Raw genomic sequence first — 24,278 nt, 5'->3', positions numbered from 1 at the left:
TGTAGATAAACAAAAAAACACACCTAGTGTTACAAAAAAAAAATTGAAATGCGACTAACACGGCTGTTTTAATATTTTGTTCGAATTTGAAAACGGAAACGAAAATTGAATCCGTACGGATTGAAAACGGTTGTTCTGATTTATATTTGACTTTTTTGTTGGAGTATATTGTTTTCTGGTAGCAAATTGCTACCCGGATTGAAGAAGGCAAACATTTATCAGATATAGATCCGTTCGATTTTCGAAACACCTGTGTGAATCCGCAAATGTGTTCGAATACAGAGCTTAAATTCGAAAACGGCCGAAAATAAAATTCGAATGGAAATCAGAATAGCCATGTAAATTCTTTTTTACACGAACAAAAAACGTTGACTGTTAAACGGGCTTACGGAAAATATTTCTACACGATAATGTCATAAGAAAACATGGGTCTAGAGTTCGAAAACAACCGTCGACTTTTATTTTCAATGGGTTTATCACTGAGAGAAATCACATTCATCACTTATATTTAGGTTAAAGTCAGTGATTTATTTTTATAAAATCATTTTTAAGGTCTTTGGTTGACTTTTAATTTTTCTTTTCAAAAATAACTCTATCTGTCGACTTTTATCATACAAAATAAAAGGAAAGGGTCAACCTAAAGTGTCATTCATATGAGCTGTAAACTGCGAATAATTCTTTTAAAGCTTTTCCTAAAGCAAATAAGAATAAGTGATCATAAGAATATTGCGTAGAAGTAGTTAAAACTACAAAATTAACACGTTTTAATATTTTTTATGTGAATGTCAAATTCAGCGACTATAAGCAATTCGCAGACGCAAGTCGCATATCCATATGAATGACATTTAAAACCAGTTTTAGGGCCTGTCTACACAGTGTTGTGCCCCATCACGTTCCAATTCACATTTTCTAGGAACAAACGTCAAAAAGAAGAAAATCCTCACCCCTCTTGCCTACAACCCTTAGAGGATATAATATATGGAGTGCTTGTGATGTTCGTTCCGTGAAGCTTTTATATAGGGCTCTAGTTTCTTTAAGTTTTTCGATGAGTGCATGCCTCCATTTTATTTTCATTTGATGGCTGACTCTCATTGCAAAACGAAGGCAGCGACCCCTATCCATGCATATGGCGTTACAGTGTATTATGTATAGAAACAAGCACTCCATATATTATATCCTCTAAGCTACAACCCTATTGGTTATGGTTAGGCGATTGAAAAATCACCTTGTAGCCCGGCACTTACGGAAAATAAATCAAAAGTAATTTAGGGGGTAAATATAATAATATGGTCGCACAGTGCCACATGTGGCATGTAGCATGTGGAAGGAGGTTGCATGTGGAATATGGAAGGAGGCATGTCGAAAGTAGCATGCGACATGTGGCAAGTGTTATTTGCATTGTATAACCCAACTTTGGCAGTTAACGTAGTTTCCAAAACTAAAACTTTCTAACGGCAGTTTCAAATTAGAAGTCTCCAACACTTTTATTTGTTTCTCTCACCGATAAATGGTCACCGGGAGAGCGGAACATAAAAAAAAAATAAAATAAAAGTTTCTCACTGATCAAAACCGAAAATAATTTTTTTTAGTAAAAATTGAGATGATAAATAAAAATCTCAACAAATAGGTAAGTGTTATTTAAAGACATGGGTCTACTTACTCGTTTTTTTTTCCAAATTCCGTTCAATTTTAAGGATCGCAAAAAAAAGTAGGTATTTCAAAATAGATCGAATTTTTCCTTAGCTAAAATATGAAAACTGACAATTTTTTATTGTGGAGAGAAAAACCCTGACGTTATCGATTGAAACTGATATCGGATTCGGTTTCAGCGACCGTCAGAACTTTTTTTTTTATTTTTGTGTAGCTGTATAACCGCTAATAACGGCTATTAATTAGTTAACTCGAAGGTTTAAACAACATACTTTTACAAAAAAAAAAGTATACAATTTTGTGAATGTGTTAAAACCATAGTTTTATTATTTTAAATAAATGTTTAGTACACATTTAAATTTAAAAAAAAAGTAAAAAGAAAACAAAAAAAATATAACAACAATAAGACTTCACTTTTTATAAATACTATATAGTCTAAAAACTAAAACTAAGCAGTAAATATATACAACTATTCTATTTCTTGTCATTATTTCCAAAAGCTGACGAACTAACAATTGGAGATTCTGGTATTTCCTAAAAATTAAATAAAAATTTATTTAAAGAAATTTATGACTTGATTTACTCACAATATCCAATGGTTTCGCTTTCTTAAATCCAAAGCCGAATGTAGGAACTCTGAATTGATGTTCTTGTTCATCTTTTAAATTATCAAACAAATCATCCCCGTTTGTTTCAAGTCGACGTTTTTGAGGACGATAACATGAAACACTTGAGTCTGAATCGGATGAATCTTCAAGTGGTTTCGGATCATCAGGGCTTGGGTTTTTCCCGTTTGAATACTTACGCAATTGAGTCTAGAGCAAAAGCTTTTATGAAATAAAACAAAAAATAATGATTTAAACATTTTATACAAACCAAGCCTGATGCATTTAGTGAGCCACTTGTGCGTTTGGTAGTGCGAGTAATTTGTTTAAATTTTAAATAAAGTTCTTCGCCTTCCTTTTCTTTTGTTAATAATTTTCTCTTCAAATCATCAATAATTTTATCTTTTACGACCAATCTACTTTTTACATCTTCAACTGTCACCTAAGAGAACAAATAAACATTATGAGTAAAGATAAGAATCCACTTTTCCCATATTTCTTGCCTAACTCTAACACTCAAACGGGTTTTTTGATATATTTATTGTATGCACTTATAATTGCAAAACTGTCCCAAGTGATAGGTATTTTACTTTGGCACCTGATTTTATTTTGTTTTTGGCCTTTCGGGAATTTAGACTGTTATTATGTTATACGTAATTAATGCACAATTACAAATATCAAACAGCTTACCATTTAGTGTAACATTCGAGGAAAAAAGAAATGATTTCATTGAGACAGTTATACAACAACCGAGATAAGAAGAATTAGTTTATATTATTTAATCTGTGTAAACTAAAATTCCATAAATTTTTAAATAATTGAGAAAATGAAACCTATATAAAATCAATACTATAGTAAAAAATTAAAAGATGGAGATTTTACAAATATTGAAAGTAAACAAGAGCTCTGTGCAGAGAATAAGATACAAATTGAAATATGAGCTGAAAAAGACTGTACAAGTTTTTTCAAGTACAAGTTTTTTCAAGTACAATTTTTCGATAGGACGGTTTAAAAGTAGTATGCAGAAAACTGTTATTTCGACATTTGGCGCACTTTAATAAATTCGCGATATTTACTAAACGATTGCTCGTAGAAATAAAATATAAAGTTTAAAAAACTTAAAATACGCTTTTATCAAGCACTAACAACTAAAAATGGTTAGATCAAAAAGCTTAGAGCGCTTTGTTCAAACTTTTTAAAATACACGCAACAAAAATGCGTTCAAATGCGCTCTTCGCTTTTTGATCTAACCATTTTCAATAAGTCAATTAAATTATATTATAGTTTTAGTGCTTGAAAGCGTATCTATTTTTAGTTTTTTAAACTTTATTTTTTAGTTTTTACTTTTTAGTCTTATCTAAAATAATTGGAAGTAAGCTAAAATTGATTTGGGGTGTTTCGACCCCCCCCCCCCTCCGCCCAATGCCCCTCGCTAGGATCCGGAAAATTTAGTTACAAAATTTTATTACATTGTTAGTTAGTTAATTAGCTAGTTACAAGCGAAGCTAATAAAAGGGTATAAAAAAGTTCCGCAACTTTTTTTAGGGAATTACAAAACCTACAAGTCGTGCATATAGTTTTTTTTATAGATTCCCCTGTTTCAAAGTTAAGTTACTCTTGAATTATTGAAAACAAAATACTATTTAAATCTACAACTTACTTTTAAATCTTCATTCCCACGAAGTAAACGAGATTTTTCCACATTGAATGCCTTTTGATCATCCTTCCTTTCTTCTTTCATATCTTCCAATTCAGCCTTAACACATAATTGTTTTTTTTTTTTTTTTTAATATTTTAAAACTTATCAAAAATGCAACATTTTACCTTAAGTTCATTTATTTCTTTGTTTGCATCTAATGCCGCTGAAAGCCTAGTTTGCAAATCCTGAATTCTTTCCTCGTAGTCGATTGTCTTTTGATTCAAAACATCCTACAAGTATTAAAATTATTTAAAACTCACATTTTAATTGAATTTTCAAAAATAACTTACTCTCAACTCAGATAACTCGTCATTGAATTCATCAGTTTCGGTCTTCTTTTGTACTTTCAAATCATTTAATTCGTTTGTAAGATCGACGATTCGTTGCTCGGCATTTGTAAGCATTGCGTTTAAATCCGTTTGAGTCTGGTCAAACTATATAAAAGTAATTCAAACTCATCAGGTTTTCAAAATATGTTTTAAAAAATCGTTCTTTACCTGATCAAAGCGTTGTCTTTCCGAATTCTCTATTTCAGTCAGTTGCTGAGTTAATTCGTTATTTCTTTCAGATAAATCAGTTATTTTCTGATCATATACAATATCCAATTGGGCAAATTTATCTTCTGAACATTTTAATTGAGCATGTAAATTTTCATTTTCTTCCTTAAGTATATGTTGTTGTTCAAGTAATTGAGTATTTTGATCAGAAAGTTCTTGTAGACTAGAAAATATTCGACAAATAAAGATTTTCTACCTAATTTTGTTTAGATCAACTTACTTATTTTGAAATTTTTCAATTAAAAGAGAATTTTGTTGTAAAATTGACATTTTTGTTTCCATTTCTTCTTCAAACTTTTTAAGCTTTTTAGTAATGTAATTCGATTTTTCTTCGAATTGTATTTGTTTCGATTCGATTAGTTTGACGAGACTTCCTGAACGCATGTTGGCCATAAAGGTTTTTAGTTCGGATTTTTCATTGGAGTTATTAAATTTTTTGGAAGTCATGGTGTTTTAATTTAACCTGAGAACATGATAATACAAACAGATTTTTTTTAAAGTGTTTTCTATGCAAATTACATAATTGAAATCAAAAATAGATAAATTTGAGATATATATAGATGCTCTAAAATTGAGGAGCGTTTTTTCAAAACTCAAAAAATGCAAAAATGAGATATTGGTATCAACGTTTGATAGAAAAATGTACTTTTGGATTTGTTTCATTTTGAAAAAACGCGGTGCTTTCATGTTTAAAATAAGGACAAATCGTTCCAAATCTGAAAATAAAAGTTGAGAGTATCGATTAGCTTTGCAAGAAAGAACAACTCCTCGTTTCTACTTTTTGAAAATTTGGTTTTGTATTCAAATAGGAAACAAAAAAACCTTCTCCTGAAAAACTTAAAAGGCTTAAAAATAATATGTAGTTCATGGGTTTTCTCCTTAAAAATTAGCTAGTAGATTTTAAATGGTTGAATTAGATAGGAGATGCATTACAGGTAACATCAGGGTAACCTTTTTGTATTGTGTACACTGTACACATGATTATACCAAATATTTTCACCCGCAGAAGAATTGTCAGACTTTGTTGTACGATATAAAGGGCAATATTAACAAAAAGGGTAAGCATTTCCAACCAATATTTAATTAAACTAATTAAAGCTGTAATATCGGTTTCCGAATAAAGCGATACAAAAAGCATTAGCTTTATCAGTTGCTTCGGATTTATCACTAGTAGAGAAAGCATGTTAATGTTAGTCCGATTTAATTTCGAAATTATTTAAAGAAGGTTTTGATAGAAAAAAAAATGTTTCACATACACCACAGAACCAACCTTACCAGAGTTTCTTAAAAAAAAAAAAAAAACGAATGAACCCATGGTCAAAGAGAACTTCAAATAATTAAATAATCATTTGGCCCTAGCGAGGTATCCGTTGGAGCGTAAATTTGTCAGATTTCCTACTAATCGGAGAGTTTTTACCTGTCGGAAGCGCACCTCGAGGCAAAATTCGGATGAAATCGGAGAATTTTCCGCTTTAACCGACGGATACCTCGCTAGGGTTGATTATAAGTAGGATATTTAACTTTGGTTCATGCCTGATTCACAATATTGCAAGACGCCGAGACGAGAGCGTTACGTTTTTCTGAACGTTTTCGATTTAAAAAAAAAATTGTTTTAAAATCGTTTGGAAATTCACAATCCTGCGATTTTTATTCTACAAAGTAAACAAAAATAAAAAAAATAAACAGTATTTTTTCAGAATCGAATTCCAGACTGTGAGATTACGAGGCAATCATCTTATCACCTAGGCTAACTCGAATTTATAAATTATGAAAACTTTTATCCATATAAGATGTCTAAAATATTTTAATTAAAATTTCATTTTCGAAAAATCATCGTCTCGTGCATCCTTTTTCAAAATTTTCGGAATTTCAACGCAACGAGAATCGGAATATTATGTATTGTTTCATATATTTTCATTATTTGAAAATTTTTAAAATCGTCAAGGAAAATCTCGTCTCGCAATATTGTGAATCAGGCATCAGGAATGATCAGTGAGCACAATTTTTGTCTTCTTTGACCACAACCACACTTAACCCATCTACAAACAATTAATGTGACAAAAGTTATGCTATCAAAACGGCTCAAATTGGGCTCTTTTGAGTCGATGCTCTAAAGGCCACCATTTCTACCTGTTTGCCTTCCAGTATTTGATTTTGTCGACCAAAATAGTTCTTTTGTGATCTAGAAATATTTCGTCCTTCTGGTACATCTCATTTCGTTTTGCCATTGAAGCCTTTTTCTCTTCCCCCAAAAGTAGGTACGTAGATCATTAACAAGAGCAATATTCACATACTTCCCGAATACCTTTTCAAATGGCAAACTTTCCTTAAACAATGTAAAAACATAATGAAAACTCAAACAAAAAACATAAAAACTAAAACTCCTTTTTAACACAAAATGGCAGAAGACTTTATTTGTGTTTTTATTAATTTATTATTGTATTTCATTTTACATAAAAGGACAGAAAAAGTAAATAAAATAAAAAGAAACATGTTAAAGTACAATATCTATTTCGCATGCATATTCACAAAAATAAAAAAAAAATTAAAATCATTCTCAAAGCGGTGGTTTATTGGTTTTTAGACTGACAAAAAAAAAATAAAAAAAGATTATAATATAAATTATTTTATAAAGAAACTGTGTACGGGTATATTATATCTTCTATGGCTGTGGTATTTCACATAATTTTTTATGAAAACTACGACATAATACTAAACATTATATTGAAGATAATTTTATTATAATTTCAAGGCACTTATAAGTTTGTTTTTTTTTTTCTTTTTTTATTAGATCTTAAATTAACATGGATTCAGACATTGTTTTTTCATCAAGTTAATCCGTTCTTCAGTAAAAAAAAAAATTGCTATTGCATATCATCACTAATTCTATGTAAAAAAAAAGTTATATGTTCATATTTACAAGAGTTACATATAAACTTAATTTTTATATTTTTCGACTTATGGCTTAAGAGTGGCTAACAAGCAAATGGTTTGTTTTTTTGTTTTTATTTTTAAGTAACTGGTAACGAAGTGGAAAATTTTGAAAACTTAATATAGATTTTTTGTTTTTAACTGGTACATGACCTATAACGATCAGCTTGTGACTGTATATTTTTCAAATAAATTGACATCTCATCGTTAAGAGGCTTCATTAAACTCTTCAGCTTTTCAAGCTGTTCATCCTTCAGATGGTATGTCTCTTGCATTTGTCGCAACTCTTGAAGCTTCTCATTAGTATCGACAGTCAATTTCGATGCACGTTGTAACAATTTTTTAGCTCTGTCGCGTGCATTCTCTGATCGAGCAGCACGATCGGTTAAAGTTCGATTGGCAATTTGGGCAGATGATCGCAAGTCTTTGGCTTGTGTCAAAGAACTATCTGCTGATTCGTTTACTTTGTAGGCTTCTTTCTTTATTTCCTTGGCATCGACTTCGTTGCGAACAATATTCTTTTGTAAGCGACTAACTTTCTTTGCCAGCTCTTCAACTTGTTGAGCAGTACTATTTGCCGGAGCTTCAGCTTCTTTAGTTTCCTGGTCAATTTCGTTCAAATCATCAGCGGCAAGTTCGATATTCGAATTGGCTTTGGCAATGGCTTCTTGGGCTTTTTGCTGTGACACATCAGCATCATCCAAATTCTTAACAACTGCATTAGCTGTATCGAGAATTTCAGTTGCCTTTGCTTTGGTGGCATTGGCTATTTGTTGTAGCTCATTTACTCGCATCAGATCCGATGTGGTACTGAGAATGATTGATTCGACATTATTCAGTGATGCAACAGCTTCATTAATCTGACCACCTAGTTTCTGAATTTCTTCAGGATCTAGTTTCAAGTCCAAGTTCAAAGTCTTCTCAGCCAATTCTTTGCTTTCTTTTGGCAAAGCTGTGTTATTGTTGATATAGTTGTTAAGTCTCAGAATAACATCTTCGCCAGTCTTAATATTTTCATTAGTGTTGTTCAAGTACCGCTCGGCATCTTCATAAGCTCCCTTTGCCTTTGTGTATGCTTCAGATGCATTTACCTTAGCTTGGAATAATGATCGAATAGTTTGATCAGCGGCTTCTTTCTTCTCTTTGATTGCCTGTTCGGTGTCTCTAGAAACTTTAAGAGCTTTTTCAGTGCGTGTTAGAGCGCCAGCTTCACAGGATAAACCTCCACAAGATCCACAACCAGCTCCACCGCACAAACTGTCACAAGGATCACCTCGCTTATCACACATATCGTTGTTAAGATCTGGGATTGCAGCCGATAAGTTCATCAATTGAGATCGATAGTCTCTCAACATGTTATCATTTATCTCTACCGAACTTGTGTCATCGTTCATTTTATTAGCCAGTGTCTCTACACGTTTACTGTTTCTTTCAATATTTGCACTCAATTCCAATACTTCATCCTTCACTTTCGATAATCCAAGGACCCTTTCGTATGCATTCTTTGTTAGATTTAATGCCCCTTCGATATTTGACTCTTGCAGTTGTATTCCATTTTCTTTCAGCTCTTTGGATAGTTTCTTCACCAAAGCACTTTGATTTTGAAGTGATTCCAATTGCACTGATGACAAAGACAAGTCAGAGTAGATTTTCTCCAGATTACTTTCGGTTTCCATTAGTTTGTCATGTGATTCTTGAAGTTTATTCTTCAATTCCATTGTTTCTTTATCCAAGCCATCAATATCCTGCAAACTGATTGTCGTATTTGAAAGCAAATCTCGAATTCGTTGTAACTTTTGATCCAAAGCATTGAAATCCGATGTATAAGCACCTGTGGCACCAATCATCTTGATTTGTTTAGCCCGTTCAATGGTTGCATTTGTTGCTTCATCAAGTGCAGTTAAAATCAAATCCCAATTGTTGAAACACTCTCCGCACGGCGAGCAAGATGGGAACTGCCCTAGATAACCTCGAGCGCATTCATCACATTTCTTGCCGCCAATTCCTTCACGACAAATACACTTGCCTGTTTCTCGGTCACATTGGTAGTCTGCTGCTCCATGGGGATTGCACTCACATGCCTTACACTCGATATTGGGGTTTCCGTAATATGTTGCTTGACATTGGTTACACTGTCGCCCGCCAAATCCTGGTTTGCATCTGCACTGACCATCATAAGGATTACATTGATCCAATTCCGATCCAATTGGATCACATGCGCATGCCTCACAACCTTCACCTGATGCAATTTTCCAATGGTTTTCTATACACTCGTCACAGCGAAGACCTTTGACATTTTTCAAACAAGGACATTGTCCTGAGAAACGATCACAATGTTGAATGGTTCCATTTGTTCCCAAAAAGTCACAATCACACTTGTCACACCGCTGTCTCAGAGCATCGCCATAGAAACCATCACGACATATCTCACAGTGATCTCCAGTTGTTTCATACAAACACTTTAGACACTTTCCTGTACTCCTGTCACAGTTGCCAGTGTTGTAGAGATCTGTATTTTTGCTACAATCACATGGAACACATTCTCCACCTGGAGCTTCTGGATTTCCAAAGTAATTATCGGCACATATTTCGCACCTTGCTCCATCGTAACCTTCTTGGCATCGACAAACCATATTATTATTTCTTGGATCAAGATCACACGACGAAGCATGAGAATTTCCACTTGCCATTGTGTCGGGGCATCGACATGCCCTACATCCGATATCACTGCCCAAGAATGGATTACCATAGTATCCATCCAAACAGGCATCACAATGATATCCGGTTGTGGAATCCATACAATTCAAACATTGACCGGTGGCGGCATCACAAAGCTGTGCATGTCCATTACACTCGCAAGACTGGCAATGAGGGAAATTCCAATATCCTGGCTGGCACTGGTTACATTCACGGCCATAAGTGTTGGGATGACAAATACACTGCCCACTGATCTGGTCACAATTGTTATCTTTCGATCCGATACTGTTACAATCGCAAGCTTTGCAACCTTCAGGTCCGAAACCATAAGTTCCTGGAGCACATTGGTCACACTGACGACCAACGACATTTGGTTTACACTGACAGTATCCGCCATATGGATCACACTTGTTCGAAAGTGATCCTGTTGGGTTGCAATTACACATTGTTGCACCATCATAAATCGAAATACTGGCAATATCAAGGAATTCCTTACAACGTTCTCGAGCCAATGTATTATAGTGAAGATTGTAGTAAGATTGGTTACATCCGAGGTCATTATATTCACGTAAGCGATTCTCTGCCATTGGCGATCCATTGAAAACTTGTGTCTTCTCTAAACGTGGCACGAGTGTCAGGGAGTCTATTAAAATCTGAGCAGCTGGATTGTCTTCATTGCGACGATGATGTTCAAATCGAATTCTAAATTTATAAACTTTTGTAGCTTCAAGACAAACATCCTTAAGTGCTACCACGTCTCGTTGATTTTCTGGCAAGCTAAATGGCACTCGAGTTTCGTATGATGACGAAATATGCTCCCCAGCACAGGCTCCATTAACATCAATCTCATCTGGACGAACTAGAGTTATATAAGCGTCTTCCCAATCACCCCTTGTCGTGGTATGGTAACGAATAACAATGTCATATGGCATTGTGTTGGGCACATTATCAACGGTGAATGTTATTTGAGAGTTTTCCGGTACTCGTTCAAAGCCGGTACCAGTAAAATCAGGTTGACGATCACCTCCACCAGTTTGATAGGATACTCTAGTACAGTTTCCATTATTCGAATAGGTTACACATTCATCGGAGATCTCAGCGTCATAGACTATGTGGAGTTGTGGGATAAAATGGTTTTGTTTTGGAGTGCTACAGGTTCGGCCAGTCATATGGGGACGACATTGACATTGACCACTTATGACATCGCAGAAATTGTTGTACGAACCACCAGCGTGACATGCACACGGTGTACAACCATCTTCAGCTGCAGATAGGCCGAAAGTCTCGGGAGCACATTGGTTACAATCTTTGCCAGTAACCAAACGCTTACAGGTACATTCTCCTGTGTACATATTACAACCAGAGTTATCGACTGTTCCCATTGTATTACAAGTACATGATTGACATCCTTCTGGATTTTCTGGGGTCAAATTCCAGTATCCATCCTTGCACATGTCACAACGACGTCCTTTAACATTTACTTTACAGTGACAAGCACCAGCTTCAATTCCATTTTCTGGGTCGTTAACTGAGTCACAGATTCCCTCATCGAGTGATCCAACTGGATCACAGTCACAAGGTTTACAAACATACGGACTCTGGATGTCTTCACGGGGATCTCGGAAGAAGAAAGTCATACACTCCTCGCAGTGTTGACCCTGTGTGTTGTGCTGACAATTGTCACAAACACCTCCGCTTATCTTTCCTGAACGTTCATATACCGCCTCGTCAAAGTGACAACTCGAAGCATGGTTATTACACTCACAGCGCTTACAGGCATTAGATTGCTTGCCAAATGCTGGATTCCATGGCAGATCGTTGTAGAAATCTTCACAAGTTTCACAATTGAGACCTTTGGTGTTGTGCGTACACTCGCAACGACCATGTACCATGTCCACTTCATTGACCATTGTACCCTCGAGTGGCAAACAACGCGAAGCATGTCCATAACATGAACAGGAACCTCGAACAACCATATTGGTAATACCATAGTAGTACTTCTCTTGAATTTCTTGACGATCATCCAGCAAAGTATCTCCCAAATTGTGCAACCGAGTGAAATTGATTCGCAAATTTGTCATTTTAAGCATGTTCTGGACATGAGGAGCATAGGGATTCTCTACTTTCATATTCGGTGGCAACACTCTGAAGATAACTTCTCCATTTTTAGAAGGTTCTACACCCGAATAACGATTGTCACAAACTACATCTGTGATGTTTCTCAAAACTATCGGCACGCCGGGGAACGCCTCATGACAGTTATGGGCAAAGTAACGATAAACATGCCAGGTCTTTCCAAAATCATAAGATCTCTCAATCAACATGGCAGCTGGTCGGAAAGTGGCAAATACAATGATTAAATGTGTGAAATGAAATTCTGCTTCCATATCCAGTTGAATGTTTACATTCTCTTTGCCATTTTCCGATTGCCACCAGGTGGGAGTGCGTGTTCCTCTCTTTGTGGTATAAACAATCTGTCCAATTCGATGATTCTTTAATGGATCTTCTTCGGTCTCGGGACGTGTGTCACATAGGAAACATTTTTTCTCCTCTAAATGGGAGACAATACAAAATCTTTCGGGTCCATTTAGACCGCATGTTGAAGATGCCTCCAAACGATTTTCACGTCCAATTAGTAGATTACCCGTTGCCGGATAACATGACCCCTTCTCACATGACTGCTCTTTGGTATATTGCTTCCGCAGTGGTTTGTCGCGAATACGATCACGTCGCCCATGCTGTTGACCAGCAGCCTCATTTAATATTGCCGCGCATAGTATAGCTACAGCGATAACAGCTATCAGCGGTCTGTGACTTGGGTTTTGGTGGTGGCACATTTGATGCCAAACCATAATGGATGTGCTGCTTCCGGTTTGTTATCTCGTTTATTTTATGTGGAGTTTTTTCGTTTTGGTTTGTTGTTGTTAACTCCTTATTCTGACTATTACTCCTTCACAAAGCTCTGAAAAGACGGAAAAAAGGTATGATAAATAACTGAAAACCTTAGGAACAGAATAAAACAAATATTTACTTACTTTTATGTGAAGGATAATAGACACTCAGATTCGTTTTAGCTTAAAAGCTTCGATACAACATCAAATGAAAACTCTAAAATGAAATAAACAGTGTAATTAAAATGCAACTCTTTCACACATGCCCCCCTTCTTCCTGTGATTGTGATTTTTTCAAACCTTTTTTTCTCTCTCTCTGAGCTGTCTCACACAGCAGCCCTAAATGAAATCCAATCTTAAACTAAAGCACTAGTTTCAAAAATGAAAAGCTAAACCGAGATATACATTAAAAAAAAAAAAAGTCTCAAGACTTGGGTGCTTGTTCTCTCCTTCGCTCTTCTTAATGTTCATAGTTAAATGGGATACTTGAGTTATCAGCCGCGACATTTGGACTCAATTCTTCTTCTTTCCTTCCTTTATGATGATATACTTTTTTTGTATGTTTTAATTTCTTTCTGGTATTTCAATACTATTTCCCTGGCACATGATGACGACGATGATCATGATACGGCGGAGTCGTCTTAGGTTTTGTTGAAAACTTGGAATATGTGTGTTGGGATGCGCGGCTTTTATTTCTTTTTTGCTTAATTGTATGTTTGCTTTTATGAATGTAGCCTTATCGCAAATAAGAAATTTTAAAAAAAATTAATGAATAAGATTCTTCTTGAGAATAAAAATGATTAAAACTAAAAAGGAGATAGGGATGCTACTATAGGCTATTGAATTCAATTTAAAACATTGAATGATATCGTGATTTCATAACAGAAACATTCCGATTAAAAAGACTTTGGATGGGAGAAGTGAAGAAGTGAGGCGAAACTTACACTTTTTTTAATTAGAATGTGATAATTATTATGAGTTCATTGAATTTTGTTTATTCTCTTTACGCATGTTTGTACTTAGTTTTGAAAAAATAATAGCAAAGAAGAGAGGAGACAGAGATAATCAGTCACACTTCTTCCCACGATCTCCGATGGACACATGTTGGAGATTATACTGAGACAAACATTTAATTTTGATCGATTAGTATGAAAACCAATTGTTAGTTTTGTACTCGTTTGGTTCAATCATTATAATAAATGGTCTCATGGATTTAAGATAAAATGACGTATCATTGTTTCGCATTAAGATTCTATATAAGTAGGTATGTATACCTAATTTCATGCCAAATGTAATGCAGGTTACTATTTGGAAGACAAAGAAATATTCGTTGATATAATTGCGAACAGTCAAACAGATGAAGGTGAACGGGTGAAGGGTTCAGGTAGGTTTTACTTGTACTTGAAAAGTTTATTTGAGCAGGGTAATATAATACTTCTATTACGATTTGTGGAATTCGTAAAACTTAATTTAAAACTCTTTCGAAAACTTTGATTAACCGGTCTAGAAAGCGATTTAGAACTCGAAAGGTTTATTGGATGCAAAAAGTTAAAAAATCAAGTAAAAACGATACTCTGTCAATCAATTATTCTGAAATAATTGATTGACGGTAATTGTCATATACATATCTTCTAACCTCAGAAAAGTTTAATTTTCTCAAAAACGGCTCCTACGACATTAATGTAAAAAGTTTTAAAAATCTTAACAACTTGAACTTATTAAATAATTTTGAAAGAAATCGATTGCAGTTTCCAATACTTTACTTTTAATGGTTTTTTAAATCTGTCAATGTCAAGGACAAAATTATTCTTTTTTATTCGATGTCAGATAACTAAAATGTAAACAGAAAGCAAAAAAAAAAACAAATTCAAAATTTGTGAAAGAGGAAGCAAAACTTCTTTTACCAAGTTCAAAACTGGTGCATCCATCTGGACAGTTTGTATATTTATTGGTAAGATTAGGAAATTAGTTAGTTATTCAGCATGTGTGAAAGTATTTTCTCCTCAAAGCTATGTACATATATGTACGTATCATTCTGCCTTTAGTTTTTATGTTTAATTTTAAGAAAAATCAGTTGCTTCGGAGAACTGCTTTAAATTCGAGGTTCTCAAGGAAAGAAATGAAAGTGGATTTAAAGGGTTTTAAGGTCATTTTTAAACTTTGAAGGATCAGCTTATCATTAAGTTAAAGAAACGCGTGGATTTAATCTGTTCACGGTCCTATAATCTTCTTGGTTAACGATATTCTTTCAGCAAAGTAGCTGATTTTATGCTTGGACTGATATATCTCAAATTATAAAAAAAAGATTATTTCATTTGAAATATGTTTTACGTAACAAGTATGTACATTTAACTAGTTTTCAGAATGAAGTGAACAAAATGGATAATTTTATGACCCTTCTGAGAAATGCATCCTAGAAGTAAAATTCATACAAAAACATTACCAAGAATTAAAAAGATATTAGAGAACTTAGTATCACTTTTAAAGCAATGAGGAGGAAAGACGTGAAGAATGAATAATTTTCATTATTTTAAGTGGACTGTTTAAAGTAAGATTCAATGTTAAAGTTTTAGTTACCTTAAGTCCAAATGCTATTCGCCCAGGTAAAACTGTTGGACTCATGAGTTAGATGCAGTTTAACGGAAACATTTTGGTCAATGAATACATACTCTTGTTAAAATTACAGCGTGAATACACTGAATTCTAATAATTAGGAGAATTTGAATAAATTTTTACACCTAAATAATAAAATTGACCGTGGTCTGGTCGAAGATAACGAAGATAATATTTGCAAATTCATCATAACTTTCAACAAAAAGTGCCTGGACTCAGACAAGTAAGCAGTGTTTGGAATGGTTTCAAGTCAAACACATGTCTTGTAGTCCAATAGAAAACATTTGGAAAACCGTCTTACCTTCCTTGCTTTTCAAACATGGGGTCAAGGATTCGAAGATTCGCTGAGAACCCATTCGAAAATTTATTTACAAAAATAAAAACAAAAGAACAAACAAAAATTTGATCCCGTAATTGGTACATACTTGCTTCGTAACTTCTACCTTTCGACTTACAATATCTCGAATTCCAAAATTTGTATTTGTACTGTGACAAAAAGTTTTTTTACATACCTACTTCGGTAGTAACACCTCTTAAAATTAAAACGTCTTAAATTTTATAAAAAAAGTTTTATTATTGGAACTTATTTTTGTTCACTGTCAAGTACATACATACCTACATCGTGTTTTAATAGCAATTTTTTTTTATATAAAAGTTTGCAACTTTTGCGGAGGTTCAAAACTAGGTGTAATCGGATTGCAAACTAATTCTCATGACGTTTTCCTCCACTCCGCTCAGAGTACCCTTTTAGTACTCATTTTTTAACTTTTTGTGATTTTGTGTTTCTTCAGAAGGTTGTTTATTTTTGCGTTTGTTGTTGTTTATCCCTGGCGGAGTTATTTTCGTATAGAAAAATGGCATACTCCTCTTTGGAATGAAGAAAAATTGAATTAGTCAACAATATTATATTTGTATATTTGGCTTCAACTCATTAAATTTTTCTAAAGAACAATAATTTTCATGTTCTATAAAATAAAATATGAGTCGATTCCGCAGTGTCTAGCTTAGATAGATACAACTTTCAAGGTCTCACAAAAAAAAAATATTCACATGGTAAGTATCATTAGTTGAGTTTATTGTGTCAGTGTTAATTAAAATTGACCAACAGAATAAAAATACAACACAACGTAATCCTTTCACTGAGGTCATTTTTTGTGCAATTATTTAATTGAGCTGTAAGAGAGCTATTGAGATTACATCTGGGTTAGGATAGAATCATCTCTAGTCTAGAAATAGATACACTTCATTTATTTAAACAATTTTATTAAAACCAAGCGGGCTCACCAAAAAAAATATTTCGATGGTGTCATACTAATAATATAACTCCACCACACAAAAACTCATAGCCGACATATTAACCACTTATACAAATAACATTGAAACTCATTACTTGAGCAAACATTAGACGCAAAGAAGTAAATATGCAAAAATTTAAGTGAGCACAAAATAAAAATAAAAAAAAAAAAAAAACATTTAAATGAAAAAGAGGCAAACAAATAAAAAATCACATATCCATGCGGCAAGAAGTCTATAAATACAAAAAAAAAATGACTGTAGATCGACAGATGGATGTTTAAAATGGGGAGTGCCTCTTCCACATATGTTTTTTTTTAATGATTTTTTTAAGCCACACAACCAGAAGATACGAGTTTAATTGTCTGGACTGGACAGAACAGAAGTAAAAGTAAAGTAAATTGTCGGGCGAGAGAGATACAAACCAATTAATTGAAAATGGATAATGGAACAACAAAACGCTTATCTCAACTGAAAGGCAAACTAAACACATATTTTATCAGTTTCTTGAACTGTTGCCGCACTGTATGTATAAAGTCGAGACATCCATTTTTATGTACGACTATTTGTTACCTTCCTTCATGCTCTGCTTACTAAGCACTATACTGCATGTCGAGCACTAGCTAGCATTCGTTGCAATGCAACTCTTGAAAACAAAAAAAAAAATACTAATAAATATGATACTATACTATACGAGGGAGTGATATGGAATTGCAATTATTATTCTATATCAGAAACATGAAACAAAAATGATAGAGGAATGAATTTCAAACTTACTAAAAAGATTAGTTCTTGTTCTTCCAATTCTCAACAAGAGGTTTTTCTTTTTTTCTGTTTGTTTCTTATCAGTTTAAAATTCCAAATTTAGACTCCCTATTGACCTTTTTATTGCCGAAAATAGGAACACACTCGAAGATGTGAAAAATGTAAATCACAAGAAATAAAACTTGAGATTTTTATTATTCGGGAGTAAAATGAGGTCATCCCATTGAGATTGAGATTAAAAAAGATCCCTTTAGCCATACAAATCTGCAAAAACTTCAAAGGGTACCTACAAAAAAAAAGAAGTGGAAACCCCACCTACGACCATCAAGAAGGAAGAAGAATTTTTTCTATTTATCAACCACAATCACAGAAAAATGGAAACAAGAAGAAGAAAAAAATATACATATAAATTTATCTTACCATGTCCAAAAAACTAGATCTGCCACTGTTAGATGATCAATGCTGACTGAATGTAGAGATTTTTCCTCCCGATCCGATAGACTTCTTCTTTTTCTTCTTGAGAAAATTCTGCACAACTCCAAAAGGGAGACGAAACAAAATGGAGTCGTTGTTCACTTATGTTCAACAAGAAAAATTTTTTGTTTAATTTATTGACGAAATTATTGAAAAAATCAAATTCATATCAAAGTTAAAATAAAAATTGTTTTATAATCCTTTTTTTTGTTTTTTCTTAAAACAAAAAGATAAAAAAAACTCCTAAATCGAATGAATCTAGGGCGCTTTTTGTAAGTTAAACGTGAGATTTTATCGAAAACGGAAACATACACAAACACTTGTAATTCTTTTTTTTTTTATTTTTTTATTCACTGTTTTAAATTACTTACCGTGTCAACTAAGACGGACGAAAACGATCTTTCACTGTCGGACTGCGGCACGATACTAGTCTACTAACTACTTGGTGTATTCGGAGATTCGGAAACTCAAATAGCGTGTGGAATTGTGAATCAAAACAATTCTTTACAATGCAACGACGACGATCACGACGATGGAGGAGTGCGATCACAAGTTGAGTTGAGGCATGAGGTTGATAAATACAAATACACACCCGCACGAGAGAGATGACGAAGAAGTAATTTAGAAAACTGCGTACAATGCAAATGCAACATAAAAACAAAGCATTTTGAGAGAAAGATAAACAAAACATGACATTTTGTATGCTCTTGGACTCTTGGTGGGTTTTGTGTATTTTGAGATACAAAAGAATATATGAGTAAAGGAGGGAGGTTTTCTGGAATGCGAATGACATTTTAGTTAGATCTCTTAAATTTAAGAGATAGATGGAGATTTAGTATAGCTCTTATTGTAACTCTAATTTACAGGGTGGATTTAAATGTACTTTTTCGAAATTTTGAAACAATGTTTATGTTTAATATAAAACAGTAGCATTTATCTACGTCTTTTTGAATTGAGTTGAGTGCATTATTTGAATAGTTCCATTCTCTTTTGTCATCAATTAAATATTTAATTAAATATTTATGCAACTTCGAAAAAAGCAAATAGCAAATATATTTTAAAAATGAAAATGTTCAATAATTTGAAAAAAAAAAATCTAAATCATTTTTCTGAAGTAGTGCAATTGTGGTTTAGTCAGCGTTAAGGTATCGGATCTTTGAGCCAGCTTCCTTCCTATCGTTCACTTTGCACATTCACCTGTTGCCTTATTTTAAATTCATGCCAATGAATTTACCGACCAATATGGAAACCTTGGAAAAAATAAAAATAACGCATATAGGCGACAAATTTTGAGACATAGCAAGTCGTTTCGGATTTTCACCACAAAAACCATTAGCTTTGGAGGGTGGAAAATAATCGTTTGGGGTTGTTTTTCATGCTCAAGTGTAGATCCAGTCTTATCTTATCTTAACCCAAATTATGCTACCGTACGCAGAGTAGGGTGAGTGCACCAATAACCGAACGTAAGGGAAATTCAAAAGTAAAAACGCTGTAAAAAATTATACGTATTGAAGAAAAAAAAAAAAAATTTAAATACATTTTTTTACTAAAGGTGTAAGAATAGTTTCATAAAAAATAAGATTGAGTCAGTGAGTACAAACGCTTTATTATAAAGAAATAAAAACTGAAGAAATGTAATTTTTATCAGATGCCGAACACTAGCTGCATAATTCCAAACACTAAAGTGCCTTGATTCCGAACATCATACATTTTAATAATTTTTTCAATTGTTTTATGGCCTGTTTTCACTAGAGCCCAAATGACATAATTTCGCAAATTAGGTTTGTTCAAATTTCAAATTAAATTTTTTTTTCTATAGGTACGATTTGACATTCGAAATGAGATAATTTGCTAGATTATCTCATTTGGGCTCTATCGAAAACAGGCTATTAGACAAACACCCTTTTATAACCAATTTAAATACCAAAAATATGGAACCTACAAAGTAAACAAAAATGTTTCATACATATTTATACAAAATAGGAAACGGGCCTATATTGTATGGTTCTGGCTCTTCGATGGGCTCTAATTTCAACGGTTTCAAAATATGAAGTTTTTTTTTTGTTATGGCTATTGCAGACAAATCTGAAGTGCCGATAGATATGCATTCTACTAACTGGTTGGTTGACACGTTCGAGTAAGTTCTGGATGCATTTTGTACGGTCGATCAGGTTAGGGCCCAAGATATAAATTCCACATCTGCGAAATGCATTTTTAATAACACCAAAACGGTCTTTATTTTGTAGAATGTGTTCAACATTCCGCAGAAGTTTGTTTTTGTCACCCTTTTAAACTGGTCCATTAGTTAGGGAGTCACTCTTGAGCCCTTCAAAAGCTCCAACATCTGCCGGCTGCATGATGTGGGTTTTATTGTGGGCAGTGAAGTTTATTTTTTTTTTTTTATGAAATATGAATAATCATTATTTATTTTGGTTTAATAAATACTTAAAAACAGTGACGCCAAATTTTAAAAGATTTACTTGAGTGCTAAAGCCATTTTAGTAAGTTACTAAGCCAAAAAGCATACGGATAACTTAGTAACTTACTAAATGGTTTTAGCAATTTACTTAATCGTTAAAAATTTTGCGCTAATCATACAAACGAAATTTATAGCATTTGCCTGGTTGCAAACAGTAATAAGCGGGGAAAGGAAACGCATAAAATTTGGTTTCCTATTACTGATCAGTTTAAAATAGGAATAAATGAAAACAATTTTGAACAAATTTCAAAAAAAAATTAATTACTTACTTTAACTAAGACATAGAATCATAATCATAGGTATAGAGATTGAGAATAGTAGGTAGTATACCTAGATTCTAGTTTAACCAGATTTTTACTTTTAATGGGGCAAACCAGTTTGTTTTTACATATTTAAATGAAAAGTGTTCAGCTACTTGTGCTCACGGTTGCCACTTAAAAAAAAAAATTGTGACCAAGAATGTAAATAAAAATGACCAAACACAACTAAAAATGACCAAAATAATTTGTTTCTACTAACTTTTAACTTAAGACAAAATTATATTAAGAATATACATACGTAAAGGACATTAGAACAGTAATTATAAATGGAGGGCTCACAGCTATAACGGACCAAGTCAAAAAAAAATTCAAATCTAGTACCAAAACTTGCGCAAGGTTTAAGATCTGTCATTAGTTCGGTCAAAAAGTGTTTCGTTTCAAATTGTCATTTGTTGAAAAAAAAAGTTTACCCATCCCATATTTTTTTTGTTGGTTCACTTCAGCTCTTAGCCTTGAAAATATCAGACCTTGCTTAAAATCTTGTAGAGTTGTTTATGAAAATGATCCTCATTTTTCGGGTTCAAGTTTTGCAACGGAATATTGTCTAAATAGCATTACCTGTAGATTGGGAAAATTATCTATAAATTTGAAACTGAAACTTCCGAAATAGAGATCATTGATGTTACTTAAAATTAAAGATAAAATTTATTGTTTTAGATTAAAAGTTTCTCAGCTTTTTTTACTATAAAAACATCTTCAATGTACTCAAAAAAAATTCTCTGTTCTTCTGGACAAGAAGTAATATTTTTGATATACTTGATATATTTTTGGCATCCTTTAATTTTTTGTGGACATGAAAATTGAAAGTAGAGCTTTCACGTGAACAAGATTATACCCGGAAAAATTAAATGTCACTTTTCCCTTAAGGCCCCAACCCATAGAATCCGTTGCGTCCGTTCCGTCAATCCATCCGTTGAAGTTGAAGGATGGGACAGAAAGGGGTGACCCATAGAATACGTCGTATGACGGATTCCTTTTTGACAGCTCACTTCAAATTCCAAGGTGTGTTCGATATTTTATCGCTGAATGTGCACTAAGGAAGTTCTGATGCAAGAAATTTTTAACTATTATTGTTGTTCTTTTTTTTAATAAGATAAAATGCACGACTAGGTACTTGCTCTTCAGTTAAAAACAATTTTTTATAACAAATTATGAGTTGTATGTATGACTTTGGCATAGTAAAATTGAACTCTACAACAGAATTTGAGTATTTAATTGATATAATTTATTAAATATATCATTAAATGTTACTTTTATTACATTTTCTTCACAAATATACAATTAAAGTTCACAACTCATGAAATCGGAGAAGAAAAGAACACAGTTCTTAATTCTGAAATTCCCCGGCGTGCACTCAGAAACAGAAAATCGAACAGGTCTATTGTTGACAACCAATGTCAAAGGATACGACCGACGGATGAAAAATTAGAAAGTTGGGCTACTTCTTCCGTCGAATCCGTCCGTCTCCGTCCGATCCGTCGCTTATGGGTCGCTTCCCATAAGAACGTGTGTATTTTATCGAGCTGTCAGTTGAAAACTTCGACGGAACGGACGCAACGGATTCTATAAGTTGGGCCCTTTATTCTGAGTTGTGGTCGAATAGTTGTTCACGTTCGGAAAACTCTCCGTATTTCGAACTTTTTTTTCCGGTAATATGCTAGGTAGTAAACAGCTCGTTTCTCACTAAAATTTTGGTAAGAACATAAGAAACTTGTCGAACAAAAAATATTTCGGGTAGAACTTTTTACTGGAAACTAATAATAGCGCAGGCTGATACTTTGTTCATTTCTTCAGAAAAAATGACCAAATGAGCAAGTAAATATAAAATGACCAATTTTTGTCATAAATCACCATTGTGGCAACCATGCTTGTGCTGTTCAGAAATAGATACATCTTACATCTACCCTATATGCCGTTAAAGTTTGTCTCCCAGCAGGACAAGCGACCCGAAACACTTCAGTCAAGCAGTTCCACGAATTGTGGAGCTTGATAGGGAATTTTTAGGTAAAAATTTCAATTGAACAAAAATTATCATGAAAAGTTTCCCTTTATTAGTAGGTATACTTGCTTTAATTTTTTTAGTAGGATTCAGCTTTATTTTATATGAATTTTTCTTCTCTTAAAATTAAGGTAAAATATAATCCGATGGAAACAAAATAACCTTTCCAAATGAGGAGTCTTTCGACCTTGAAACTGCAGTTGCAGTGTAAGATCTGTTCTCCAAGACAAAGTCCATTTATAATCAAACACAGGAGTATGCACTCGAGGGATTTTCTATACCAATTGGCGCGTATATGTAATCTAATGTATACAAATCTTGTAAAATAAAAAAATAAAGCATTCACAAACATTGTTTAGTTCAAACCCAGGTGAAGAGTATTCTTATCTACAATCTCAAGGTCAGAGTTAAGGGCTTCGTTTTCCTTGCACCTTTAAACATAACCACATCAGCTTCAGCGTTATACCGTGCTGCTTAATTTTGTGAAAGCAGAATAATGGGTAAGGAAAAAAGACCCACAGCCCAAAGGTCAAGGACGCACAATAATTTATGTGTGCTACTTCTAGATTCATAGCACATCTGCTCTATTTACTTAGATTAGGTACTTATTGTAACAGAATATAGATTAAACAAATAAAATATTGAACTTACTTGTTTATTGAACACTTAAAAAACTTTAAAATAATATAAAATAGCTAAATTTATGTATAAAATTGTGAAAAACTGAAGCCAAACCAAATCCAAAAACAAGAAATAAAATTTTTAGTAACGGTAGTTGTAGTTGTTGTGGCTCCAGTCAGCAAAAAAAAAAAAATAAACAAGAAATGTCTCCACTCAATAGGTTTGTTCGATTCTCAGTTTCACTATCGTACACTGAATTTGCATTCAGGGATTTTTAGGTAGCACATTTCTCTTATCCAGTTCAATTGTTATGTTCGCTGCTGAACAAAATTTTTGGTTTACGATTTTGTTGTTATGCCGACTTTTCACGAGTCGATTTTAGCCGCACGTATGTCGGTCGACTAGGATTTTTCTATGGGGATTTTCACTTTAGTCGCCTACGACTTACGTTCACACGAGTCGAAAAGCTTCGCCGCACGGCAAAAATCTACTAGTGAAAAGTCCCCATTATGGTTTGCAGGGGAATTCAGTGTGTCATAATAGGTCTATTTGGGTTCTTTTTGGATAAAAATATGAAACATGTCAAATTTTAATGAGTGGGGATGAAATCCTATCAGAGAAAGAAAAATTGTGTAAAAGTACCCAAACGCTTTTGGCACAAAATTTTCTGCTACTTTTTCTACA

At 33.5% G+C, this 24,278-nt stretch overlaps 2 protein-coding genes across 3 annotated transcripts; both read right to left on the bottom strand.

The window, feature by feature from the left end:
• Nucleotides 1–1,978: 1,978 nt before the first annotated feature.
• On the bottom strand, nt 1,979–23,764 carry LOC129918677 (putative leucine-rich repeat-containing protein DDB_G0290503). Its single transcript, XM_055999341.1, has 9 exons — nt 23,625–23,764; nt 4,732–4,974; nt 4,452–4,674; nt 4,245–4,388; nt 4,080–4,184; nt 3,916–4,011; nt 2,527–2,697; nt 2,238–2,465; nt 1,979–2,184 (listed from the first exon to the last, which is right to left on the bottom strand). Exons 2-9 carry the CDS (start codon nt 4,956–4,958, stop codon nt 2,125–2,127), a joined length of 1,254 nt encoding a protein of 417 aa, XP_055855316.1. The 5' UTR covers nt 4,959–4,974; nt 23,625–23,764; the 3' UTR covers nt 1,979–2,124.
• Nucleotides 6,992–18,810, bottom strand: LOC129918676 (laminin subunit beta-1). Of its 2 annotated transcripts, XM_055999314.1 has the most exons (4): nt 18,547–18,810; nt 18,122–18,276; nt 13,175–13,247; nt 6,992–13,101 (listed from the first exon to the last, which is right to left on the bottom strand). In XM_055999314.1, the coding sequence occupies exon 4, from the start codon at nt 12,989–12,991 to the stop codon at nt 7,580–7,582; it is 5,412 nt and encodes a 1,803-aa protein (XP_055855289.1). In that variant the 5' UTR covers nt 12,992–13,101; nt 13,175–13,247; nt 18,122–18,276; nt 18,547–18,810; the 3' UTR covers nt 6,992–7,579. The 2 variants fall into 2 exon arrangements, with proteins under 2 accessions (XP_055855289.1, XP_055855300.1); XM_055999325.1 differs by lacking the exons at nt 18,122–18,276; nt 18,547–18,810 and adding an exon at nt 13,331–13,354.
• Nucleotides 23,765–24,278: the final 514 nt, after the last annotated feature.

Source organism: Episyrphus balteatus, chromosome 1, assembly GCF_945859705.1.
Source record: "Episyrphus balteatus chromosome 1, idEpiBalt1.1, whole genome shotgun sequence".
Classification (NCBI taxonomy): domain Eukaryota; kingdom Metazoa; phylum Arthropoda; class Insecta; order Diptera; family Syrphidae; genus Episyrphus; species Episyrphus balteatus.
This window is presented reverse-complemented; position numbering and strand designations above follow the sequence as displayed.